Source organism: Hippoglossus stenolepis, chromosome 18 (assembly GCF_022539355.2).
Source record: "Hippoglossus stenolepis isolate QCI-W04-F060 chromosome 18, HSTE1.2, whole genome shotgun sequence".
Lineage (NCBI taxonomy): Eukaryota > Metazoa > Chordata > Actinopteri > Pleuronectiformes > Pleuronectidae > Hippoglossus > Hippoglossus stenolepis.
In genome coordinates, this window is record NC_061500.1 from 16,512,166 (window position 1) to 16,532,481 (window position 20,316).

General features: G+C 41.9%; 1 protein-coding gene across 1 annotated transcript; it reads right to left on the reverse strand.

Moving 5' to 3' along the window:
• Positions 1-145: 145 nt before the first annotated feature.
• Positions 146-18,134, reverse strand: zgc:162472 (uncharacterized protein LOC553495 homolog). Its single transcript, XM_035184600.2, has 29 exons — positions 18,002-18,134; positions 15,283-15,485; positions 14,560-15,199; positions 14,385-14,488; positions 14,185-14,250; positions 12,854-13,006; positions 12,506-12,639; positions 12,294-12,388; positions 12,109-12,163; positions 11,878-12,012; positions 11,531-11,770; positions 10,708-10,771; positions 10,416-10,617; positions 10,215-10,324; positions 9,653-10,046; positions 9,335-9,469; positions 8,946-8,982; positions 8,748-8,855; positions 5,723-8,645; positions 5,424-5,584; positions 5,083-5,330; positions 4,188-4,251; positions 3,930-4,083; positions 3,698-3,833; positions 3,586-3,619; positions 3,394-3,492; positions 3,016-3,298; positions 2,077-2,332; positions 146-1,976 (listed from the first exon to the last, which is right to left on the reverse strand). Exons 1-29 carry the CDS (start codon positions 18,083-18,085, stop codon positions 1,869-1,871), a joined length of 7,425 nt encoding a protein of 2,474 aa, XP_035040491.2. The 5' UTR covers positions 18,086-18,134; the 3' UTR covers positions 146-1,868.
• Positions 18,135-20,316: the final 2,182 nt, after the last annotated feature.

The following is a 20,316-nucleotide window of genomic DNA, read 5'->3' on the forward strand; positions in this document are numbered from 1 at the left end:
CATCAGTATCCAAAACTGCAGCATATACTTAACAGGTCAAAGTGATCATCATATTAGAAATACAATACTGCCTACAATAGTATTATATACGAGCAGTATTTTCTTAATATTGCTCATACGTCACAGTAAACGCTCAATCCAGTGGTGGTGGAAGAATATGTTTTATTCAGATGCTATAAAAATCCATCTTTTACTTTCGATTTCTTAATGAAACAGTTAAGGACGCGGTGGGTTTTGTTTCAAGTATGAAACACCCTTTGAACGCTGTGTGTAAGGACCTCACAGTGTTGTACTGATGTACACAATATTACAAAGATACTTATCCATTACTAATAAAGTTTGACTACCTCTGCTCGGAATGGGGTGAATTTGCAGAATATATTAATGCAATTGCATTCTGTATCTAATGTCTGGAGTTTTCTAAATGAAATAACAGTTTTAAGCTATCCTTTTTTTGTATCAAATACAAAGACAAAATTGGTTGAGATTAAAATAAATTATTAAAAATGATCACAAAAATACAGATGCGCATAAACATTAAAAAAGCGTAGCGCGTTTAAATGTACAACTGTACACTGTCAACTAATCCAGTCGTGTCACCCATGTTGTGGTCTGGAAAGCAATATGGGGAAACATTTAAAGAACTCTTTGTTATTCTACAATATTTACATTATTATAGCTGTAAATAAACAAATTAAGAAATTTGAGGCTCGAAACAATGAATTGTTGAGAAAAAGCTGCCGCCTCCTTCAGTCAAACTGGTTATTTACCTGTGTTTGCTATGAATGTGACCAACACATCTTGGCAAGCACAAGTATTATATACACTGAATAAGTTTACCATAGACAGTAAATAAAGATGGATGACACTGCAGCTCCCCAAAAGTGAAGCCAAAGCGTCTTGATCACCACCTGGTGGCTGGCTGCAGTATTGGTCATAACCCCCACCTTCTCCTCTTTAATGGATGGGTCATGGACCAAAATAAAAGTCAAACAGTGTGTCTCTCAGGGGCAGCATCCTTACAAGGCTGCATTTGAACTGTCCCACTTCGAAGGCTCCTTCAAATGCTGCCAACAAATGCGTCCTCCACCAGAGAAACAAAGGCTGTAATGGGTGTATCATACCCGGCCCAAACTATCCCAGGATTCATTGGGCTTCGGTGACAAAATGTTTTTCATGAAAGGTAATGGCACCCAGACGTCCAATGCTTGAGTATCATGTTTCAACTCAACAAGTTCAACAACAAGTTCAAGTGTTAAAACACAGAGGGACATTGACACTTTCACATCATGTCCAACTAAAGCTCTGTTGCTAAGCAAGGGCGGGACAGGCTGGTGCACCGAAATCCTCTGTAGACGAGACCATCTCATCCCGGTTCAGCCTTCGTGGCCCCCCAAGGAGGCGATCTTCATGGGCCACGTAGACCATGTCCTCGAAAGGATGCAACTCCTGAATTGAACACAGCTTAAGTACTCATCAATAGATTTTTCTAAAAGATGGTTTCTGTCATTTTAGGTAGTCCTGATCACACTGATGCATGTCCAAGTGCTCATTTTTCTGTCTGCGTAAGATGGTGGCGTTCAGATCTTGGTTGTTTTAGCTTTGTTTGTGAAGTGGGAGGACGTGGAGATGAACCTTTATATGCAGCCTATGTTGTAAACATACAATTGTATACTGTTTATACGTTCAAAATGCTTGTGAAAGTGAAAACGTTTTTGTAAACATAGTAAATTCAGCTTGACTTCACTACAGGGAAAAGAAAAGCCTTTTAGTTATAAATAAATCTTTACAGAGAAAACTGTACACAACAAAAATGAAGAAAAAGCAGAGCCGCTGGCAGGTCCTTCCTCTCACTCCACCTTTTATCCCTACTCCACTTCAGTAAAAATATCACTTAGGAAGTACTGAGACACACTGGTGGGCTCCACCTCTGTAGCGCTGCTCTCCACACAGTCACTTTGCTGCGAAGCTGAAACCTACAACAAAGAAGAACAACGATGAGCTGTAATCAATGTAACAATTCCACTGAAGTAAGAGGACTGTCCATCCAGCTCTGTAGCCTGTAACCCTCCTTACCTCAGCTGTACACTGAGAAGTGCTGGGGCTGGTCAGTGCTGGTGATGTGGCAGAAGAGGTTGAATAGCTGAGTTTCTGTGGCTGCTCTGTGTGACCAGGTGAGGGAGCGACAGTGAAGGTTGAAGCTGCAGGTGTCGAGGTGGAGTGTTTTCTTGTGGGTGGAGTTTGGACCTTAGGGCCCTTGGAAGCTGCTTTGCCACGAGGAGGGTCGCTGGTGTTCGCGTCCGATAGGAAAGAAGGGAAATCATCGGATTTTCTGTCAGAATTAGAAAAGATTTAAATAATATGATCCTCATCAGTCATGTCGAATTATCATGATGGTTGTTCTTTGTCCAGCATCACCATGAGGACATCTAATTTTGGCCAATACTGTGATATATGACCTAATTCCTGGAGACAATCAAACATTGATTCACACTTTCGTAGCCACAGACAAAAGAGGAGATGCAGAGGTAGACAATAAAAGACAGAAAGGCCCTTTACACAGACGCAATGAAATGCTCGGAAATAGGTGACATGTTTTTAATTTAAAAAAGGGAGTTAAAGTCAAATATGAACTCAAATCAAATTTCAGTGGCTTTTTTTGAGTTGATATAAATGTAACTAAATTTGTAAAATGGACATGAAATATCGTCCCATAACAATCACAGGCCCCTAAATCGTACGGAATCAAATTGTATTGTGGCAGATTTTGTGTTATCAGCAAACATCATAACATTGTCCAAAGAATCTATATCAAATCATATTGTGATAAAAACTGTTGATTTACGCCCCTGGAACATAACCTGTTAAACATCAAGAATGAACAATTGTCAATGACATGTTATCTTGTGTTATCATGCTACTGTTAACATTTAATTACAGCCTTACAAAGCTGCTCACATGCGGCAGACTCCTTAGTTCTGTTTAATTTAAGTATTTTAAATGTCTTTTCCTCACCTTGCCCGAGTGGTCATCCCCCTGGTCTTTGTCTTAGTTTGTGCTCTTGGACTTCTGTCCTCTGGGCTCTTTCCAACCGACGGAGTCTCCTTTCCTATGTCTACATGGTCACCACTTCCCTTCTGTGGCTCAGTGACACCGACCTTGCCTGCAGTTGTTTTTGCATCAGAGGCTTCTGCCTGCATGGACGGCCCAGGAAGGCCTGAGTCCTGGTTGGTGTTCGCAGCAACCGTCTTACTGGCTTGTGTCTTCTTTGTAATATTGGGCTTCACCTGCACTTTGGCTGGTTTGAAGAGAGACAAGTACATGATGAAATACACGTGTCCAGTTGGAGTGCATGTGATGAGTTTATGATGAGTTTGTGTTTCCCCTGCATACCTCGTCTTCCAGTTCCTGATATCCTCTTCTTGGCAAGGTGGGTTTCAGTCTTGGCATTATTCTCTACAGTTTCTGGTAATGTGGGGGGCTGGACTGTCTCTGTTCGAAAAAACACACAAGATCCACATTAACTATCAGTAATATGAGATGAACCACTTGTTAAAAAAGATATATATGATGAAATCACTCTACCCTGTGGATCCTCTGGATTCTCCATGACCGAGACCTGGTGTGGGTTAAAAAAAAAAAAAAGTGAGACAACAATTGACATTTTACACAAGTAGTTTCTTTCAGCTTCACTCACTTTATGTACAGCCGAGTCCCGCCCTTCATCTTTTACACCGAGGAAGCCCATTTCACTACTCTCCTCCAGCGACATGGACACAGGGACATTAGAGAGAGATGTGTCTTCCTCTGGTGCCAGACTCTCTCCAGGAACACTGCAGAGAAGTGAAGGACGGTTGAGGAACCATACACTTTACAAAACAGGCTCCAAGTCTGCCTGGTTAGCAAGCTGATAAAAGGAATGCACAAACCTCTGTTGCTGTATTGGTGCATCTCCACCGAAAAGATAAGGTAGGGGCCCTGCTGCACTGTCCATCACCTCCCCTGAGGAGCAGACTGGGATTTCACTCAGTGAGAGGATGAAAAACGGTACATCTGAACCTGGAGGCATTGGCTCAGACGTCACTGAGGAGCAGAGGGAGAGAGGTTTTCACAAACACCATACTGAGTACACACTGCACAATACAAATCATCTGATGTGAGTGGAATGTGATCCATGATTGACTTACAGTCTGGGAATATTGTGAGACACGGATGACTTTGGGTCCCCTCTGTGCCTAATGTGGACATGTTCTAGGATTTAAGGAATCAGAGAAAAGTATTTCAGGATAAATCCTTAAGACTATAAGACTTATTGTTAGATACGTAAACAGAAACGGATGTAGCCCTCTATCTGTACACTGCGTTCATTTTGTGCACGTCTTCTGTAGGTTTATGGATTGAGACGAAACGGAGCAGTACCACTGGAAATCCTGAGGGGCAGTCAAGCCAATCGCTCAAGCAAGACGACCATGAGACACAAGCAACATGGAATATTCTGAGGAAAGTAAGTTGGTAAGAAACTACAGGAATCTATATGATGCTACTTTTCCTGGACACAGGGACCAACAGATGATTTTGCCTCTTTCTTAGGAGATACATGACGACAACCTCTTCCACCATTGCCATGTTTGTTGTTGTCAGACACTTGTGACCTTGCGCTGCCCTCTAGTGGATGTATTCTATGTAATCTTGTCCATAGGATGCATGGAGGACCTCGATGAGGGCAGGGACGTTTTTATTGTTTAAAACAGACAGATGTCTTTTTATATGTAAAGGCAGCATAAATCAGCCTCTAACTGTGGTTGGATGTCATTTAACACCATTCTTTATATAACAGTGGATGCTGTTAAACTACAATAATGCATTCATAACACTGTAATATATTGTCAACTGCAGAGAGTACAAGCATGGTAAGGAATCTGTATCATACAATAAGAATGAAGTTATTAGCATGATGTTATATATCTGGACAATGCCAATATAAACAAGCTTAGCAGGCATTTCAATACAAATAGACACGGCAATCATACATGTAATCCCACATGATACGCCTCCTGGGCCACATATTGGTTAATATCTTACTTGAGAAAAATTGTCCACTGCTTGTGTCACACAACCCGTAGAGGACACAGCATCATTTGAATGGGAGTCACTCTCCTGATCAATAAATTGTGTCAAACCCAGCAAGGACTGAGCATCATTTGGGCAGGACTCTTGGCGACTATGTGATTCAACAGCTCCCTCTACTGGATCTGGAATGTCGGGTCGGAGTTCAGACACAGGGTTGAGGGAAACTGAAGCGTCAACACTTTCTGATTGAGCACCGGAATCTGTGAAAATAGAAGAACCATAAGTGGCAGTAATTCTAAAAATCTGCTCACCGTTATTGGAGACAAGAAAACTTTTCTTTTAGGGTTTCAAACCTGCTTGTGCTTGTGCTGTGGACCGGACTTGTTGGGGTTGTGGAGGCCGACTGCTGCGTCCCAGGTTGGGTCTGGGATTAATAAGCCTTCCTCTTCGACTTTGAGAGCCTTTTTTTGGAGACTTGGAATAGTCTATGAGTTCTAACCGTGAACTGTCAGTTCTATAAGTGGGAGTAAACAGTTACAAGATAACTTTCTACTTAAAATATATAACATGATGTTCCAAGTCGAAAAGTAGTATTTAGATTAAAAGGACAAAACGTTTTCATAGAATCAGGAACATAAAACTCACATCTTACCTTGAGGCAGATTGAGATCTGTCATTTGATGTTTGAGGAGTTTCTCTTGTTTCTGAACATTGCCGGGCTGCATCTTGACTTTTTACTTCTGAGTCACTTTCTGGACATGACTCAGGGCAGCTCTCTGTTGGATGGACGGTTGTTATGGAGAAGACATTCGTTGCCAAAACCGACGATATTTTTGACTCTGTGGAGCCACCTTCTGGAGACTGAGACTCTGAAGCCGTAATTGGATCAGAGACTTGTGAAGCAGGTCCAGCCTCCGCGCTGTCATTATTTGACATTTTGTCCCCCGTGGATTCCCTCTCAAACGTGGACATTTCACTGATTTCACTTTCAGGGATTGTGTCTGGCAACAAGGACTGATTCTCAGCAACGCATGATGTTGCCATGCCAATACCATCAGAGGATGTACCCTCTGTCTTTTCCGACTCTGCAGGTGCAGATTTTTTCAAACTGAGTTCTGTATTTAACGGACACTGCGATGATGTCAAGAGCTTTAAGTCCTCCTCTATCAGTTTCCCCTCAATTTGTGAATTGTCCACAGGTGATGGTTCTGATGTTACATTTGAAGAGGTCTCCATAACTGAGGGTTCACTGATTGTCTTTGGCTGCAGTTTTATCCGTGTGGTTTTGGTGGATGATCCTATGTTCGGTTTGACTTTGGAAAACTGTTGTCTTCTATGAGGTACATTTTGTTCGGAACTTTTTACGATTGAGTTTAGTCCAACTTCTGTCTGTTGTTCCATAGTTGCAGATGATTCCTCTGTGGGTTTATGAGTAGAGCATAATTCCAGTGGTGGTACAGAAACCGTAGAAGTGTCAGTACTTTGAATTGGAAGCGAGATGCTGCAAATTGGCGGAGCTTCCATCTCTGCTGTTGTCTTCTTAGTGGATTGAGGCTTTACAGTTGGGCTGGAGGGTGTCTCCACAAGCTGCACATGCATGACAGGGTCTTTTGTGGTTTGAGGTTTGGACCGAGCGGTTCTTGATGCCTGTGCTAGGTTTGGTTTAGGTTTGATTTTTTGAGCTCTCCCTCTCCTGATCTGGCAGGACGACGCCCCTTCCCTCTCTTCTTTCTGACTGACCGGTAAATCTTCAGATGTAACACATGAAGCAGGGTGGTCACTGCTCTCTTGGACTGAAGCTGCATCACCAGCTGCCATTTTTTCATCTGTGGATCCAGATGTTGACCCTGTGTCTATGTAACTGGTTTCAGAAATGCTCTGGTTTTGTGAGTACACTTGAACAACAAGTGCATCAGCTGTCCTTCTCTCTTCAGTTGTAGACAGCTCCTGTGTGGGTGTAAGAGTAGAGCCTAAATCAAACAGTGGTATCAAGACTGAAGCAGGACCAGTGCTGTGACTGGGTATTTCAGGAGAGATGCCACAGATTGCTTCTGATTCTACTTTAGTTTTTTCATCGACTTTGGGGACTGGAGTTGGGCTGGAGTCTTCTGTGGTTTGAGGTTTAGATCGAGCAGTTCTTGTTGTCTGTGCTAGGTTTGGTTTGGGTTTTACTTTTTGGGATCGCCCTCTCTGGATCTGGCAAGTAGATGCAGCTTCACTCTCTTCTTTCTGACTGACAGGTACATTGTCTACAGGTGTAACAGATGGAGCAGGATGGTCACTGCTCTCTGGAGCTGAGTCTTGCCCAACTTGTGATTTTGTGACAGCTGAGTCAGATGTTACCAGGTTATCACTACTCTCAGTTGTTCCATCACGAGTTGCCATTTTTTCATCTGTGGATCCAGATGTTGACCCTGTGTCTCTGTTACTGGGTTCAGAGAGGATCTGGTTTTGTGAGACACTCTGATCCAATCCACGATTAGACAACTCCTCTGTGGGTGTATGGGTAGAGCCTAAATCAAATGATGGTATCAAAGCTGCAGCAGGACCAGTGCTCTGACTTGGATATTCAGGAGAGGTGCTGCTGGTTGCTTCTGGTTCAACTTCTATTGTTTTTTCATGGACTTTGGGGACTGGAGTTGGGCTGGGGTCTTTCTCTACTGTGGCTTTTGTAGTTTGAGGTTTAGATCGAGCAGTTCTTGTCTGTGCTAGGACTGGTTTGGGTTTTACTTTTTGAGATCGCCCTCTCTTGATCTGGCTAGTAGATGCAGCCTCACTCTTTTCTTTCTGACTGACAGGTACATCGTCTACAGGTGTGACGAAAGCAGCAGAATGTTGACTCTCTTCGTGAACTGGAGCAGAATCTGATGTTTCAGATGTTGCTAAATTACTTGAGAAACTCTGAATTATTTCAGCATGAGACCTCAGCTTTTGATCCGACATCGTGTCTCTGTTGGCTTGTTCTCCACTGGGTTCAAACTGGGCATCAGAAAAGCAGTGACTCTGGTGTTCTGAGGCACTTTGGTCTAATGCTGCTGTACCTGACCTGTCCCCAGTGACACCCAGCTCTTCTGTGTGTTTAAATTTAGTAGAGGAATCGTCATCTATTGATGATGTTGGAGAATATTCTAGTATCTTCGGGGTTATTTCTTCAGGAGCTGACGGTGATTCAGTGACTTGAATGTTGGAAGCTTCTGAGTTGGTCTCGCCAGCTGTCTGTTCTGTTGATGTATCTGGTTGGGATTTGGGCTGTTCAGTCCTGGAGCCTCGGTTTAAGTTAGGTTTGGGTTTAACCTTGGACAAGCGTCCTTTGCTGGTCTGTGGAGAGTGTTTCTTTGCACTCTCTGGACTTGACTCTAACTGAGGGCTAAAATCTGTATAAGACACAGTCTTCTGCCCACCACACGACTGATCACTGGTTTCAACCATTGGGGCGTGTTGTGGCTCCACAGTAGCAATAATTTCTGATGTTTCTGTGTCTCCATGACCAAACATGATATGAATTTCACAGTTTTCCAATTGGTCAGCATCTCCCAGGTGTTGTTCAGTTTCTTCTGCACTGACTGATGTTGTCCCTGCATTTTAACATAACACCACATGTTAAATTTACTGTAATGAAAAAAAACTAAAACTAAAACAGTTCCAATCATAGAAATCTTGTAGCCTCTGTCTCTTACCTGTTGTGTGATCTTCTGTGATTATTTGATTCTGTGCTGTGAGTTGAGCCAGGTTGCCAATGGTCAACAGAGTTTGAGCAGCTTCATTGTAGCTCTCGTCTTCAGTTACTGAAAGAAAAGACACCGCAAAAATGAATGCAATAAAACTAAAAGATGAGTAATCCACTGGCAACTAGTCAGAGTACCTCTTCAACATACCTTCTGTGTGTTCTGAAGAGAGGAAATCTATAACGTCCTGCAACAAATAGTGATTATTATTGATCATTATATGAGCCTTCTATAAAAGGTGATTACATCCGGACAAAAAATGATGCAATATGTTCATCCAGCTCAGCAAATTATAAAATATCAAAGCTGGAAGAATCAGTTTCTTAATGTGCAAAAACAAAACTTTAACATGAGGTCATAAGTCATAATATGATAGTGATCCAGCCACAAACAAATACATGCATTAAAACTGAAAACACTGTAAAATTGCATTTTATCAATATAGATAAAACTAAAAAAAATGTGAAATTATATAAAAGTGTAACAGGGGTTAATGATTTAATATCAGTGGTAATATATTTTAGACATGAGAAACTTACAACCAGCAGGTCCAACTGATGTTCACATGGTTCAGCTGTGCCTGTGTCATTTTGTGCCAGGTCGAATGAGGAATCAGGGCACAGTACATCTTGGGAGAGGCCCAACACATCAGGCATATTGGCCAAAATATCAAGCTATGGGTGGGATGGGGGGAGTCAGAGTGGAGGGTGTGAATTATGGAATGCAAAACCATGCACAAAGAAACACAGATGCAAGAAACAATACAAAAAATGCGTGTTTTAGGAATTATGTCAAATTAAATAAAAATGAATGGGAGCTGTCCAAGATGTCTGTGAAAGGGAAACAGTTTCACCTACCTCCTCCATAGTCTCTTCCACCTCTGAAATCACAGGATGCGGGGAGCGCAGGCTGGCCGGCACAAACACAGGGGCAGTGCTGTCCTCACCGGGGCTACACAGAGGGTACTCCTCCTCCTCTATCTCTTCCTGATCCTGCTGCTTTTCATCATCATCATCATCATCGCTGAATTCTGACCGAGAGGTCCTGAGCGTGACTAGTTTGGGCTTTTTGGACTGTTGGGCTGATTGTTGCTTTGAGGATCGTCCCCTCTTGGCTGTGCATTTGGGTTTAGGCTTGGCAGCAGATGCAGCAGACATCACTGGTGAGGCAGGGGAGGTATTGGACGGAGAGGTGGGTTCTTCTTTGGCAGGGTAATTCAGGAGCTTGGTGGGCTTGGGCACTCTTCCATACCTACAAAACACAGTCAGAATAATTATAAACCAGTATACAAGTATAATTTTCTAATATTGATACTCTATTATTTTATTAGATAGTAGTTTCTTTGAGGGTTGGGAATGTCAGTATTTCTGGTTACAGTTTTGAATGAGAGTGTCTTTTAAGACATGAAGTATTTTGTACCTGGTAGGTCTCGGAGGCGGAGCAGTGACATCCTCCTCTTCAGAGGAAATGTCAGCATCGTCTGACTTCCTCTTATTATCCTCTCTTAAAGGTGATGAATCTGGATTTACCTGAAGGTTTATCATAGCTTTCTGTGAGATACAGTTAAGAAAAAATGTGTAGAAAAATGTGAGGACTGTGAACTGAAACTGAGATAATAACCTGCTCCTTCGAGGCTCCATCAGTCACACTCTCGTCTTCTTTATCTGAGGCAGTATCTTTGGCCTTTGTTGAGTCTGGTGGAAGCTTTTTACTCCACTTTCGTCCCAAAGGCAGCAGCGGTTTTGGTGCTCTGCCTCGGGAAAGTTTAGCAGGCTTGATTGCTGTGTCCTTGGATACATTCACGTTCTCAGTCTTTTCAGACCTAATTATTCGGACAAAACAATGTATTTAAATTCAAACTTAAAATACATAAACATACTTTACTTAGGGAACATTTTTACAGTTTACTTACATGTCTGGAGTTGTTTGGTCTTCGGCAAGAGCAGCTTCAGGGTCTTCAGGTATGCAGGCCTCACCTGAGCATTAAAGCAGATCAAAATTAAGTAGCAAGAAGCCGAAAACAATGTGAAAGCACACATGGAGAAACAGGAATAACATGGTCACAAATTGCGTGGATGGGGCATTTTTATTGACAACCAAGATGTCCATTTTTGCAAGGTCAACAAAAGTAAATTGGCATTCAATCACGGGTCAAATTACTCTGCACTAGACAGAGGTTTTTATCTGCTCTGATTGACAGTGATGGAAATGAGGAACCCAAGTGAAAGCACCAATTTGGCAAAACAGCGACATGAGGGAGCTGCTCAGTCTCAGAAAAAACTAAAAGACAAACTCATCTGCTGACAAAGGAAAATTAGTCAATAATTTTTTAGGTTTTACTTGCATTTAAAAAAAAAAACTGCAAGTACCCGATAATTTTGGTGTAAAAGAGAAATGTCAGTTGACTCTGCTCTGGAATCAGATACAAACAAACTGGATGGTATAATTTCCTCTAAAGGTAGAATAAATAACTGCTCCATGCTGTAGTTTCTTTACATTCTTCTGTAACTCAAAAGTTTGATCTTGAAAAACCTTGATCTTACATTGATAACATACCCTGAATAACAAAAATGAACTGAGCCTGATGTATTACATTTCTAGAAATCTTGTTAAACCAATTAGGTCAAACTCAATGGCAGCTCCCGTGGATCTACAAAGCAATATTTACTATTTAATTCCACCAGGTTATCTAGAAATCGTGAACATTTTCCTGAAATAACTAAACGCTACTGTACCTTGTTCATTGCTCTTTTCACCAGTTTTCTTTTTCTTATCATTTGCTTCCTCGTTCACAGCTGCCTGTTTAGCCTTTCTTTTGCGTTGTTTCTTAGGCTTGGAAACAGGGGTTCCTCCTTCATTACAGAGATTCTCGTTCTCCTTCTCTCCCTCCGCCTCATCCTCCAGATTGGGAACTTCATTGGCATCGTTCTCATTTTCTTCCTCCACATCACTCAGCGTGCTTGCAGCTTTTTTGCCTGTAGAGGGAATGAGAACGATGCTGTACTCCAGACTGTAATCCACAACCCTGAGCATAAAACATGGTAAAAAAATAAATAAATAAAAAAAACGACAAGATAAATACCCTTTGCCTTTCTCTTTGACTTCTTGGGGGAGTTCTTCTTAACGAGTGACTTGAGTTTCTTCCTGTTTTTCTGAACCTCCAAAATTTTCTCGAGAAGCTTAGAAAAATACTCAATATCCAGCTTGCGTCTCTCTTCTACAAAACAATTGGCAGTAAATATTGCATCTAAATACACACAGGGGCCATTCATTTAATGGCATATTAACCAGCTAAGTGCTAGTGAATACTTACTAAACGCTTTGTCAATCCTCCAGGAATTCTCTCGCTCCTCCTTTTTGAATTTGTTCTGGAAGTTTAAATACAGTTTAAATAGTTTTAATGAATTTACTGAAGCAGTGAGAATCGTCTTCTTCGTCCTACTATACAAATATATGTATGTATGTAGTCATAGCCTGGTCATAGTAAACATCACTGACCTTTATCTCTGATCGAGCTCTGTGAGGAAACAGTTGACAAATCATGGAAAAGTCTGTCCCCACCATACTGACTGCCAGGTAGAACATGTCTGTCTCTGTTGAAAACAAAATATTCAACTAATTAAAAACAAATGAACAAGGCATCAGAGAAAAAGCTTTGTTATAAAAAGGTATTGTAATTCTGGATCTTTAATATTATTATTTATGTCAACCTTCACTGGACCAGGGTTTTGAATAGCTGCTTCTCCTGAAGCTTGAGTACGTTGTCGTGGAGCCACGCTCAAAGATGGGATCTCGATCCTGTGCTGGGTTTGGTCCTTTTGCTCGCTGGACTTCCACCGTCAAGCTGAGATGCAGGTAGAGAGGATATTATTAAACAGACAATTGGTTCCATCATCTCTAATATTACAATTATGTTTACATTAAGGAGACAATTCACATCTACGAGGACAGTTTGGATGCATTTTTAGTTATCAAGATAATGAACTGAAGTGTGTACAACCTTTCACCAACAAAAACAAAGAAAAGACAAGTCAATAAATATGAAAGAATGCACCGACCTCTCTTCATCAATGATGAGAGAGCCATCCTCTGCTACTTTGACCTGAGGAACCATGAGTGAGTCATCCTCTTCCTCTGCCATCTCCTCTTCATCCTCCATCGTGCTCGGCAGTTCAGGGGGAGCTTCGGGTTCCGGCACTTTCTCCGGAGACCTGCAGGCGATGAATTATAAACATCAGAGAGAAGGAAGGGGTTTGGTGTGCAAGACCATTGGCCTCAGGTCTCAAATGGCATTCTGTGATTGGTTTAAAGAAATACAAAGAAATACAAACAAGCCTGGCCATATTTTGCTCTTAAAGCAGAAAGATAATGGGTGCAGCCACACCATTCTCAAGCACTGACACAGCACTGATAGGTCTGGCTTTACAAATGTACAAGCAACCTGTACTGGGAATTGACTAAAATAATCCAGACTATTCTGTCTTTCAGTCAATCATTTAGGACGTTTTCAGACATGAACTGCTAAAGATGTCTGGACAATAGGGTCAGGACTTTGTCCAGAGATTGCTTATCATAAATAAAGAACGCAGCAGGAGATTCTCCTATCGGACGCATTCACAGCACCACAGAGTATTCAGGCGAGGGGTGGTGCAGCATGCAGGAGGCAGGTCATAATGTATAAATTCTGCGGCGGAGATCACATGAGTTTGTTTACAGCCCATCAACACCGGCGTCGGCCTATATTATCAAAACCTCTCGAATCTCATCCTCTTTGCAAGTTGATGTCTTTGTTGGTGACTTCCATGTGTATGGCTCTTTTGTTTGTTTTTGTATGTTTCAGTATTTCACGTGTTAGAAACGTCCTCAACACATCCACTCACATCCACTCCTCCAGAAAATATCCTGCTGTTTTCTTATGTGGGCTCACAGTTCAGACATTATCTTGTTTTATTTTGTGACTGGCAGGAAAAACTGCGGAGTATTTCTGGAGCCTCTAAGTTGGACATTTATGTTCACACATACAGCCCCTCTAGATAATTTCAGTATTTTATCCAGGGCTTATCTCCATGAGATGTGCAGTAAATTAATACATATTGAAATTTGTTTTTTGAAAGCTAGTGCTGCTTCTGCAATCATTGAAACAAACTGTATGTTATTTGGGCTGGGAACCCGGAATATTCATCCTCAATGCCACATCAAATTTTCAAGGACTAATAACTGTGTTCAGCCATCTTTCTGCTATATTCGTCTAAAGAACAACTCATGTTTGATTGTTAGATATAAACAGGGAAAGCCAGAAAGAAGCCAACACTCATTTTGCTGCCCAATAAGTACAATATCAAGAAAACATAAAATGAAAGGTATTTATAAGAGGATGAGATATCCTTACGGTTCTCTTGCTGGTGAGGGTGGGAGCACAGTCTCATTTTCCTGAGTTATGTCTTCTACACTCGATCTGGAAAAATAGCAAATTATATTCACATAGGATGAGCCACAAATGTTATTTTTCCAAATAATCAACAGAAAATATTTTATCTGGAGGTATATAAAATAAAAAAAATAAACTATAGAGACACTGAAGAGACCTACGTCATGGGGTTGGACAGCGGTAGATAATGGATAAGGTCCCTCATGGTCATTTTGGTGGGATCTAAAGTATATTCCTTTACATGCGGCTTCATTTTCTTGAGTTTCTGCAACAAACAATATATATTGAAACCATTTTTGTTCAACTGAGAGTGAGGATAAGTAAAGAACAACTCACCTTTTCTTTGTGCTTCTCCTGTCTGAGTAACTCTCTAAGTTTTTGGGCCTTGGCGAGCCTCTGTAGATCGGATGGGTCATTCAGGAGTCTACTCAAAGAGAGCGCTGATGGGGACAATGAACGTCCACTCTTAGATGACACTAGAGACTTGGCCCTCTCAGATAACTCTACTGCTTCTCTGTCTGGTATAGAGAAGAGCACTTTATCAGGTGGTCTGGGAGGAACTTCTTCAACTTGGCTGCCTGACTTGCTTTCCAATTGCTGGCCACTGTCTGTGGGCTGATCGGTTTGTTCTAGTGAATCCTCAGGGAGAAGGACAGCTGAAGACTCAGAGGAGTCAGGGGTTGGTTTAGGCTGCACTTTGGGCTGCTTGCTCTCCTCCGAACGCCTTCTTCGCCTCGGGGACTGGAGTCCTTGAGGGGTGGCCGTTGTCCCAGTCTGGATGGATGTTGATGGCTTTTCAAGGTCTGAGCCGGGGGTTTCAGCGGGAGTTTCAGCATCTGCCTTGGCGAGGGTCCTCGATGTCCGAGCGAGGTTGGAGGGGCGGCCAGGAGCCACTTTGGGCTTGACAGAAAACCGCTTCCTTCTCTGGACTGCAGCCGAGGAGCTGGCCCCTTCCACATTTTGGTCATTGCCATCCCTAAACAGTAGTGAGATAAATTGTTTTAGTTATACAGAACGTGAGTAATGTCATTCAGAAGTCCTTTAATGTATTTTACTCACCCAGGGGCTGTTGTTTTTTCAGATGGGGTCACGTCAGATTTGATATCTGTCACAGCGATGGGAGTGCTGCTCTCACTGATGTCTTTGGGGGTCTCACTGGACTCCTGGTTTGATGAAGGTGCTTCCTGAGGTGTTGCTGCTGTTCTGCCTGCCGTACCGACATTAGGCCGAATACTAAACCTTGATCGACGAAACATTTTGACCTAAAAATAAAAAAGCCCCATTAGTATTCCAAAAGTAAAAACAATGTCCTGAAGTACAAGTCGCTCTCACTATTTTGCCATTAATGACTAATTTACTGTCGTGAAGGGTTTTCAAAAGTAATTCTAAATTCTCCTCATTTAAATATTCACTTCTGCATAAATGTGAATATTTTTTCTGGTTACTATTTGTATAACTTCCAGGAAATGGCAAATGCAGTGTCCAGATTAGAATTAGTCGCAGTTATTGTACCATCATTTCTACAAGTCAAATAACTATATACATGTATGATAGACAGTGAAAGAACTCAATCAGGTCATCATTAAGAGTGTCAACCTGTTTTCTTCATAGCAGCACCAATTATGTGCCCTGACGGTATTAATGATATAAAATCAACACACACACACACAACACACACACACACACACACACACACACACACACACACACACACACACACACACACACACACACACACACACACACACACACACACACACACACACACTTTTTTTGCAAAAGACGTTTTCACCCTGTGATTATGACGTTAGTTTCTACAACACAGAAACGTTACATGTGTGGCGCCCCAGCCAGAATACTATAGTTACACTGGCGGTTTTTCAAGGTAATCGTCAGGCAAGTTGTTTTAAGCCTCTTAGAGGCGTTGCCACAGTTCTTCTGTGGATTAAGGCCCTCGCTGTCTTCATGTAAAAACCACAGAGACATAATGTTGAGAACATGGACTCTGTGGGGGCCAGACAATCTGCTACAGGACTCAGTGTGTTTACAGCCATTTGCAGTTTACTGGATGATGAATAAGAATCGAAATCATCCTGAATTTCCAAATTTGTCATAGATATTAACCTCCGCCAAGGAATATATTTATTGGGGAAATTCTATGTTTTTTTTTTTTACAGTGTACCAATAGATGTTAGCAGGTGTTAGCGGCCACCAGCAGATGTTAGTGACTTGACTTCAGTTGTGCACCTTAGTGTCATCAGGTGTTTTGGCCTTGTAATCAATGATACAGGCCGAACTTGAGGGTACGCTGAGGCTCAAGGTAAATCTGAGTGGCCAATGGCTTGTATGGCAGCACTATGAGAGCCATGTGGCCCACTCAGTAGATCAGACATATACACTCACCAGCCACTTTATTAGGTACACCTTGCTAGTACCGGGTTGGACCCCCTTTTGCCTTCAGAACTGCCTTAATTCTTCGTAGCATAGATTCAACAAGGCGTGGCGTTTAAACAATGCTCAATTGGTACTAAGGGGCCCAAAGTGTGCCAAGAAAATATCCCCCACACCATTACACCACCACCAGCCTGAACCGTTGATACAAGGCAGGACGGATCCATGCTTTTATGTTGTTTACGCCAAATTCTGACCCTACCACCTGAATGTCGCAGCTGAAATCGAGACTCATCAGACCAGGCAACGTTTTTCCAATATTCTATTGTCCAATTTTGGTGAGCCTGTGCGAATTGTAGCCTCAGTTTTCTGTTCTTAGGTGACAGGAGTGGCACCCGGTGTGGTCGTCTGCTGCTGTAGCCCATCTGCTTCAAGGTTCGACGTGTTGTGCGTTCAGAGATGGTATTCTGCATACCTTGGTTGTAACGAGTGGTTATTTGAGTTATTGTTGCCTTTCTATCATCTCGAACCACTCTACCCATTCTCCTCTGACCTCTGACATCAACAAGGCATTTTTCGTCCACACAACCGCCGCTCACTGGATATTTTCTCTTTTTCGGACCATTCTCTGTAAACCCCAGAGATGGTTGTGCGTGAAAATCCCAGTAGATCAGCAGTTTTTGAAATACTCAGACCAGCCCGTCTGGCACCAACAACCATGCCGCATTCAAAAGTCACTTAAACTTCACCCACCCCTCCATCGGCATAGTGCTGAGTAGATACTCAGTGAATTTTAATTTGGGGGGGGGGGAACTATCCCTTTAAACGTCACAACTAAATGACTAATTCTAACCCTAAAACCAAGTCTTAAGCCTCAATTTTGGAGGACCAGACAGAATGTCCTCACAATGATGTTTAATGGTCCAAAATCGACCTGATAACTAACTCACTCACACACACAGTAGTTTTTGCTACAGAAGTTTTCACCCTATGATTGTGACGTTAGTGTCTACATCACAGAAACGTTACATGCGTGGCGCCCCAGCCCAGAATACGTTATTTACGTTACGCAGTGCAGACCTGTGACAGGACGGGAGACGCTGACAGCCGTCACCTCCGGCTGCACAGAAAACAATCAGCAGGGAAACATCAGCACAAGTTGAACAAAGAGACGCAGTCCGTTCTAACGAGGGCGAGACGCAGTGGACGGACTCATTCCGAACTCAACAAGTACAAACAAACACACACACACACACACACACACACACGACCCGAGCTGCTGCTGCTGCTGCGAGTCCACAGTCACACTGAGCTCGTGGCAACGTGGAGACAGCTGAGGCGGCCATGTTCACCTCTTTACCACGTCTACATGTGTCGTGTTACTTACGATAACGGAGCAGCTCCGCAATATGTCCTCCGCGGCGAGAAATGCGCTTTCATTGATCGCAGAGTGACAAACAACGGACTTCATGCACACATCCCTGCGCCATGTTTAATTATATGACGCGCTACAGTCGTGGGTGAAAGGGGTTATGGGAAATGTAGTCAGGTTGGCTGTAAAGAGCCTCATGAGGCAAGATTACTCAGTTCATGAGCAAGACTGGTCCTCACTGTCTAAAGGAGCGTTACGTCAGATCAATATTTAGATATTTAACCGAACGGTGGGAGGCCCTATTGTATTTCGAAGGATTTTTATTTCCCTCTTGGGGCTTTTTCAGGGCCTAGAGACATACTCAAATTCTCACCAAAGTTTGCAGGAAATTCAAAACCCTAAAAAGTGTTTGAATTCTGGAGTAATTGGAAATGGGCGTGGCAAAACGGCTCAACAGCGCCATCTAAAGGAAAAGCCCCTCAGTTAGCTTTCACCGATCTTCACAAAAATCGGGACACCTGTGTATCATGACCAGACGCACAAAAAAGTCTAGAGGTGCATTGTGAAAAACGCAACAGGAAGCCCGCCATTTTGGATTTAGTGGACCATTTTCCACATTTTCCACATTTTTACTTTGACGAACTTGTCCCAGGGCTTTCATCAGATCAACTTCATATTGAGATGAATGTCATCTCAACAAGATGGAGATATAAACTACCTCGAATTTCGTGTTTTTGTCACACGGTGTGACCATAGCGTGACGCCAAAGTTTGATTACACGCCATCAAAACACGAGGTTGTGTATGTCTGAGATACACAACCTCGTGTTTTGATGGCGTGTAATCAAACTTTGACGCCACGCCATGGTCCAATCGAGTCCAAACTAGACATGTAAGACAAGAGTCCCGGCCTGATGACATCTACACAGAAATCATGACTTAAGATCACAGCGCCCCCTGGTGGCAACAGGAAATGTCTTGTTTTTTGCATGTCTTACACTTGGATGTATTCCTCCTCATCCACTGACCTCAACCATGTCAAACTTTGTCAAAAGGGTGTCAAGACATTGATAATGTAGGCATAATATTACTGTGACGGAAAAAATAACAGGAGTATTAGCAGCAACATTTACTTAAATATATGAAATTATTAATGATAAATCAACTATGCACGCAGTGTAAATATCTGAAGTGGCTGAAAGTTGCCATAACCACTGTTCAGCAGGCCACTGGAAGAAGAGTGAACCTCCAAATTATAAAGAATGGCTCAACCTCCTCACAGACACAACTTTCTATCAACGTTTCATTTCTAAGATAGATAATAACCCGGATGTCTTATTGGCAATCTGGGAACCGTTCTTTTTTACATTCCAGGAAAACGACCACAGATTAGTGTTACCTTGATGAATCTTCGAGCATGTGTTTGGATTGAATTGGTGGGATTTATGGCAAAATACTGTTTCCTGAATGTTATGGAGCAACCTTTAAATAATTCAGTTTGATTTTGTATTTTATTCTTATTTGTATTGTTACATTTTTTGTTCAATCGTTATGTATGAATAATGTTAGGTTATTTGTTTGCTTGTTCTGTTGTTGGTACACTTTACCATATCTGCTTTGGTTCAGTTTGGTGTATTTCTTATGGAAATAATAACAAGCATACTTAGAAAAAAATAAAACATGCATGTAAGTGTTTTCATAGAGTTGAGTGTAATTAATGTGGATTGGGCAGTTTTGGTGATAATCCATAACATTTAATGAGAAGATCACATTGGATCTTTGTATGTAAAAGGTTTATCCTCATTTACTGACATAGATATATACATATTCCCTTGCACGATTTATCCTTTATGCTATTTTATTTTCTAATCTTATTTATCTATTTAATCTTTTTATTGTTGATCCCTTGATATGGCCATACAGAAACAGAAACAGAGCAACCCCCACATGTCACAGCATTTTTTACCTTGCCTATCTGTGCATGTGACAAACAAAAATCCTTCAATCCTTGAATTGAAAAGGCGTATTCCCAACCAAAGCCTGCAGATACCAAGATTTGTTGCACAAATGGTAATAAGTCATGTCCAACAATTTTCAAGCCTTGCCTTTTCGATGATATTTGGATTATTAGAGGACTGTTATTGTCCAAGAAGCTTTTTTGTACAGAACATTGAGCTGGATTTATGTGTCAAATTTCAAGTCAATCAGACAGGGAGAGGGACATAGCCATTTAAAAAATTAAAATGTTGGATCCTTATTTACGGCACCATCTGACCAATTGATCTAATATTTCTGGGACCCTAACACACATCATTTCCAGTAATCATGCCA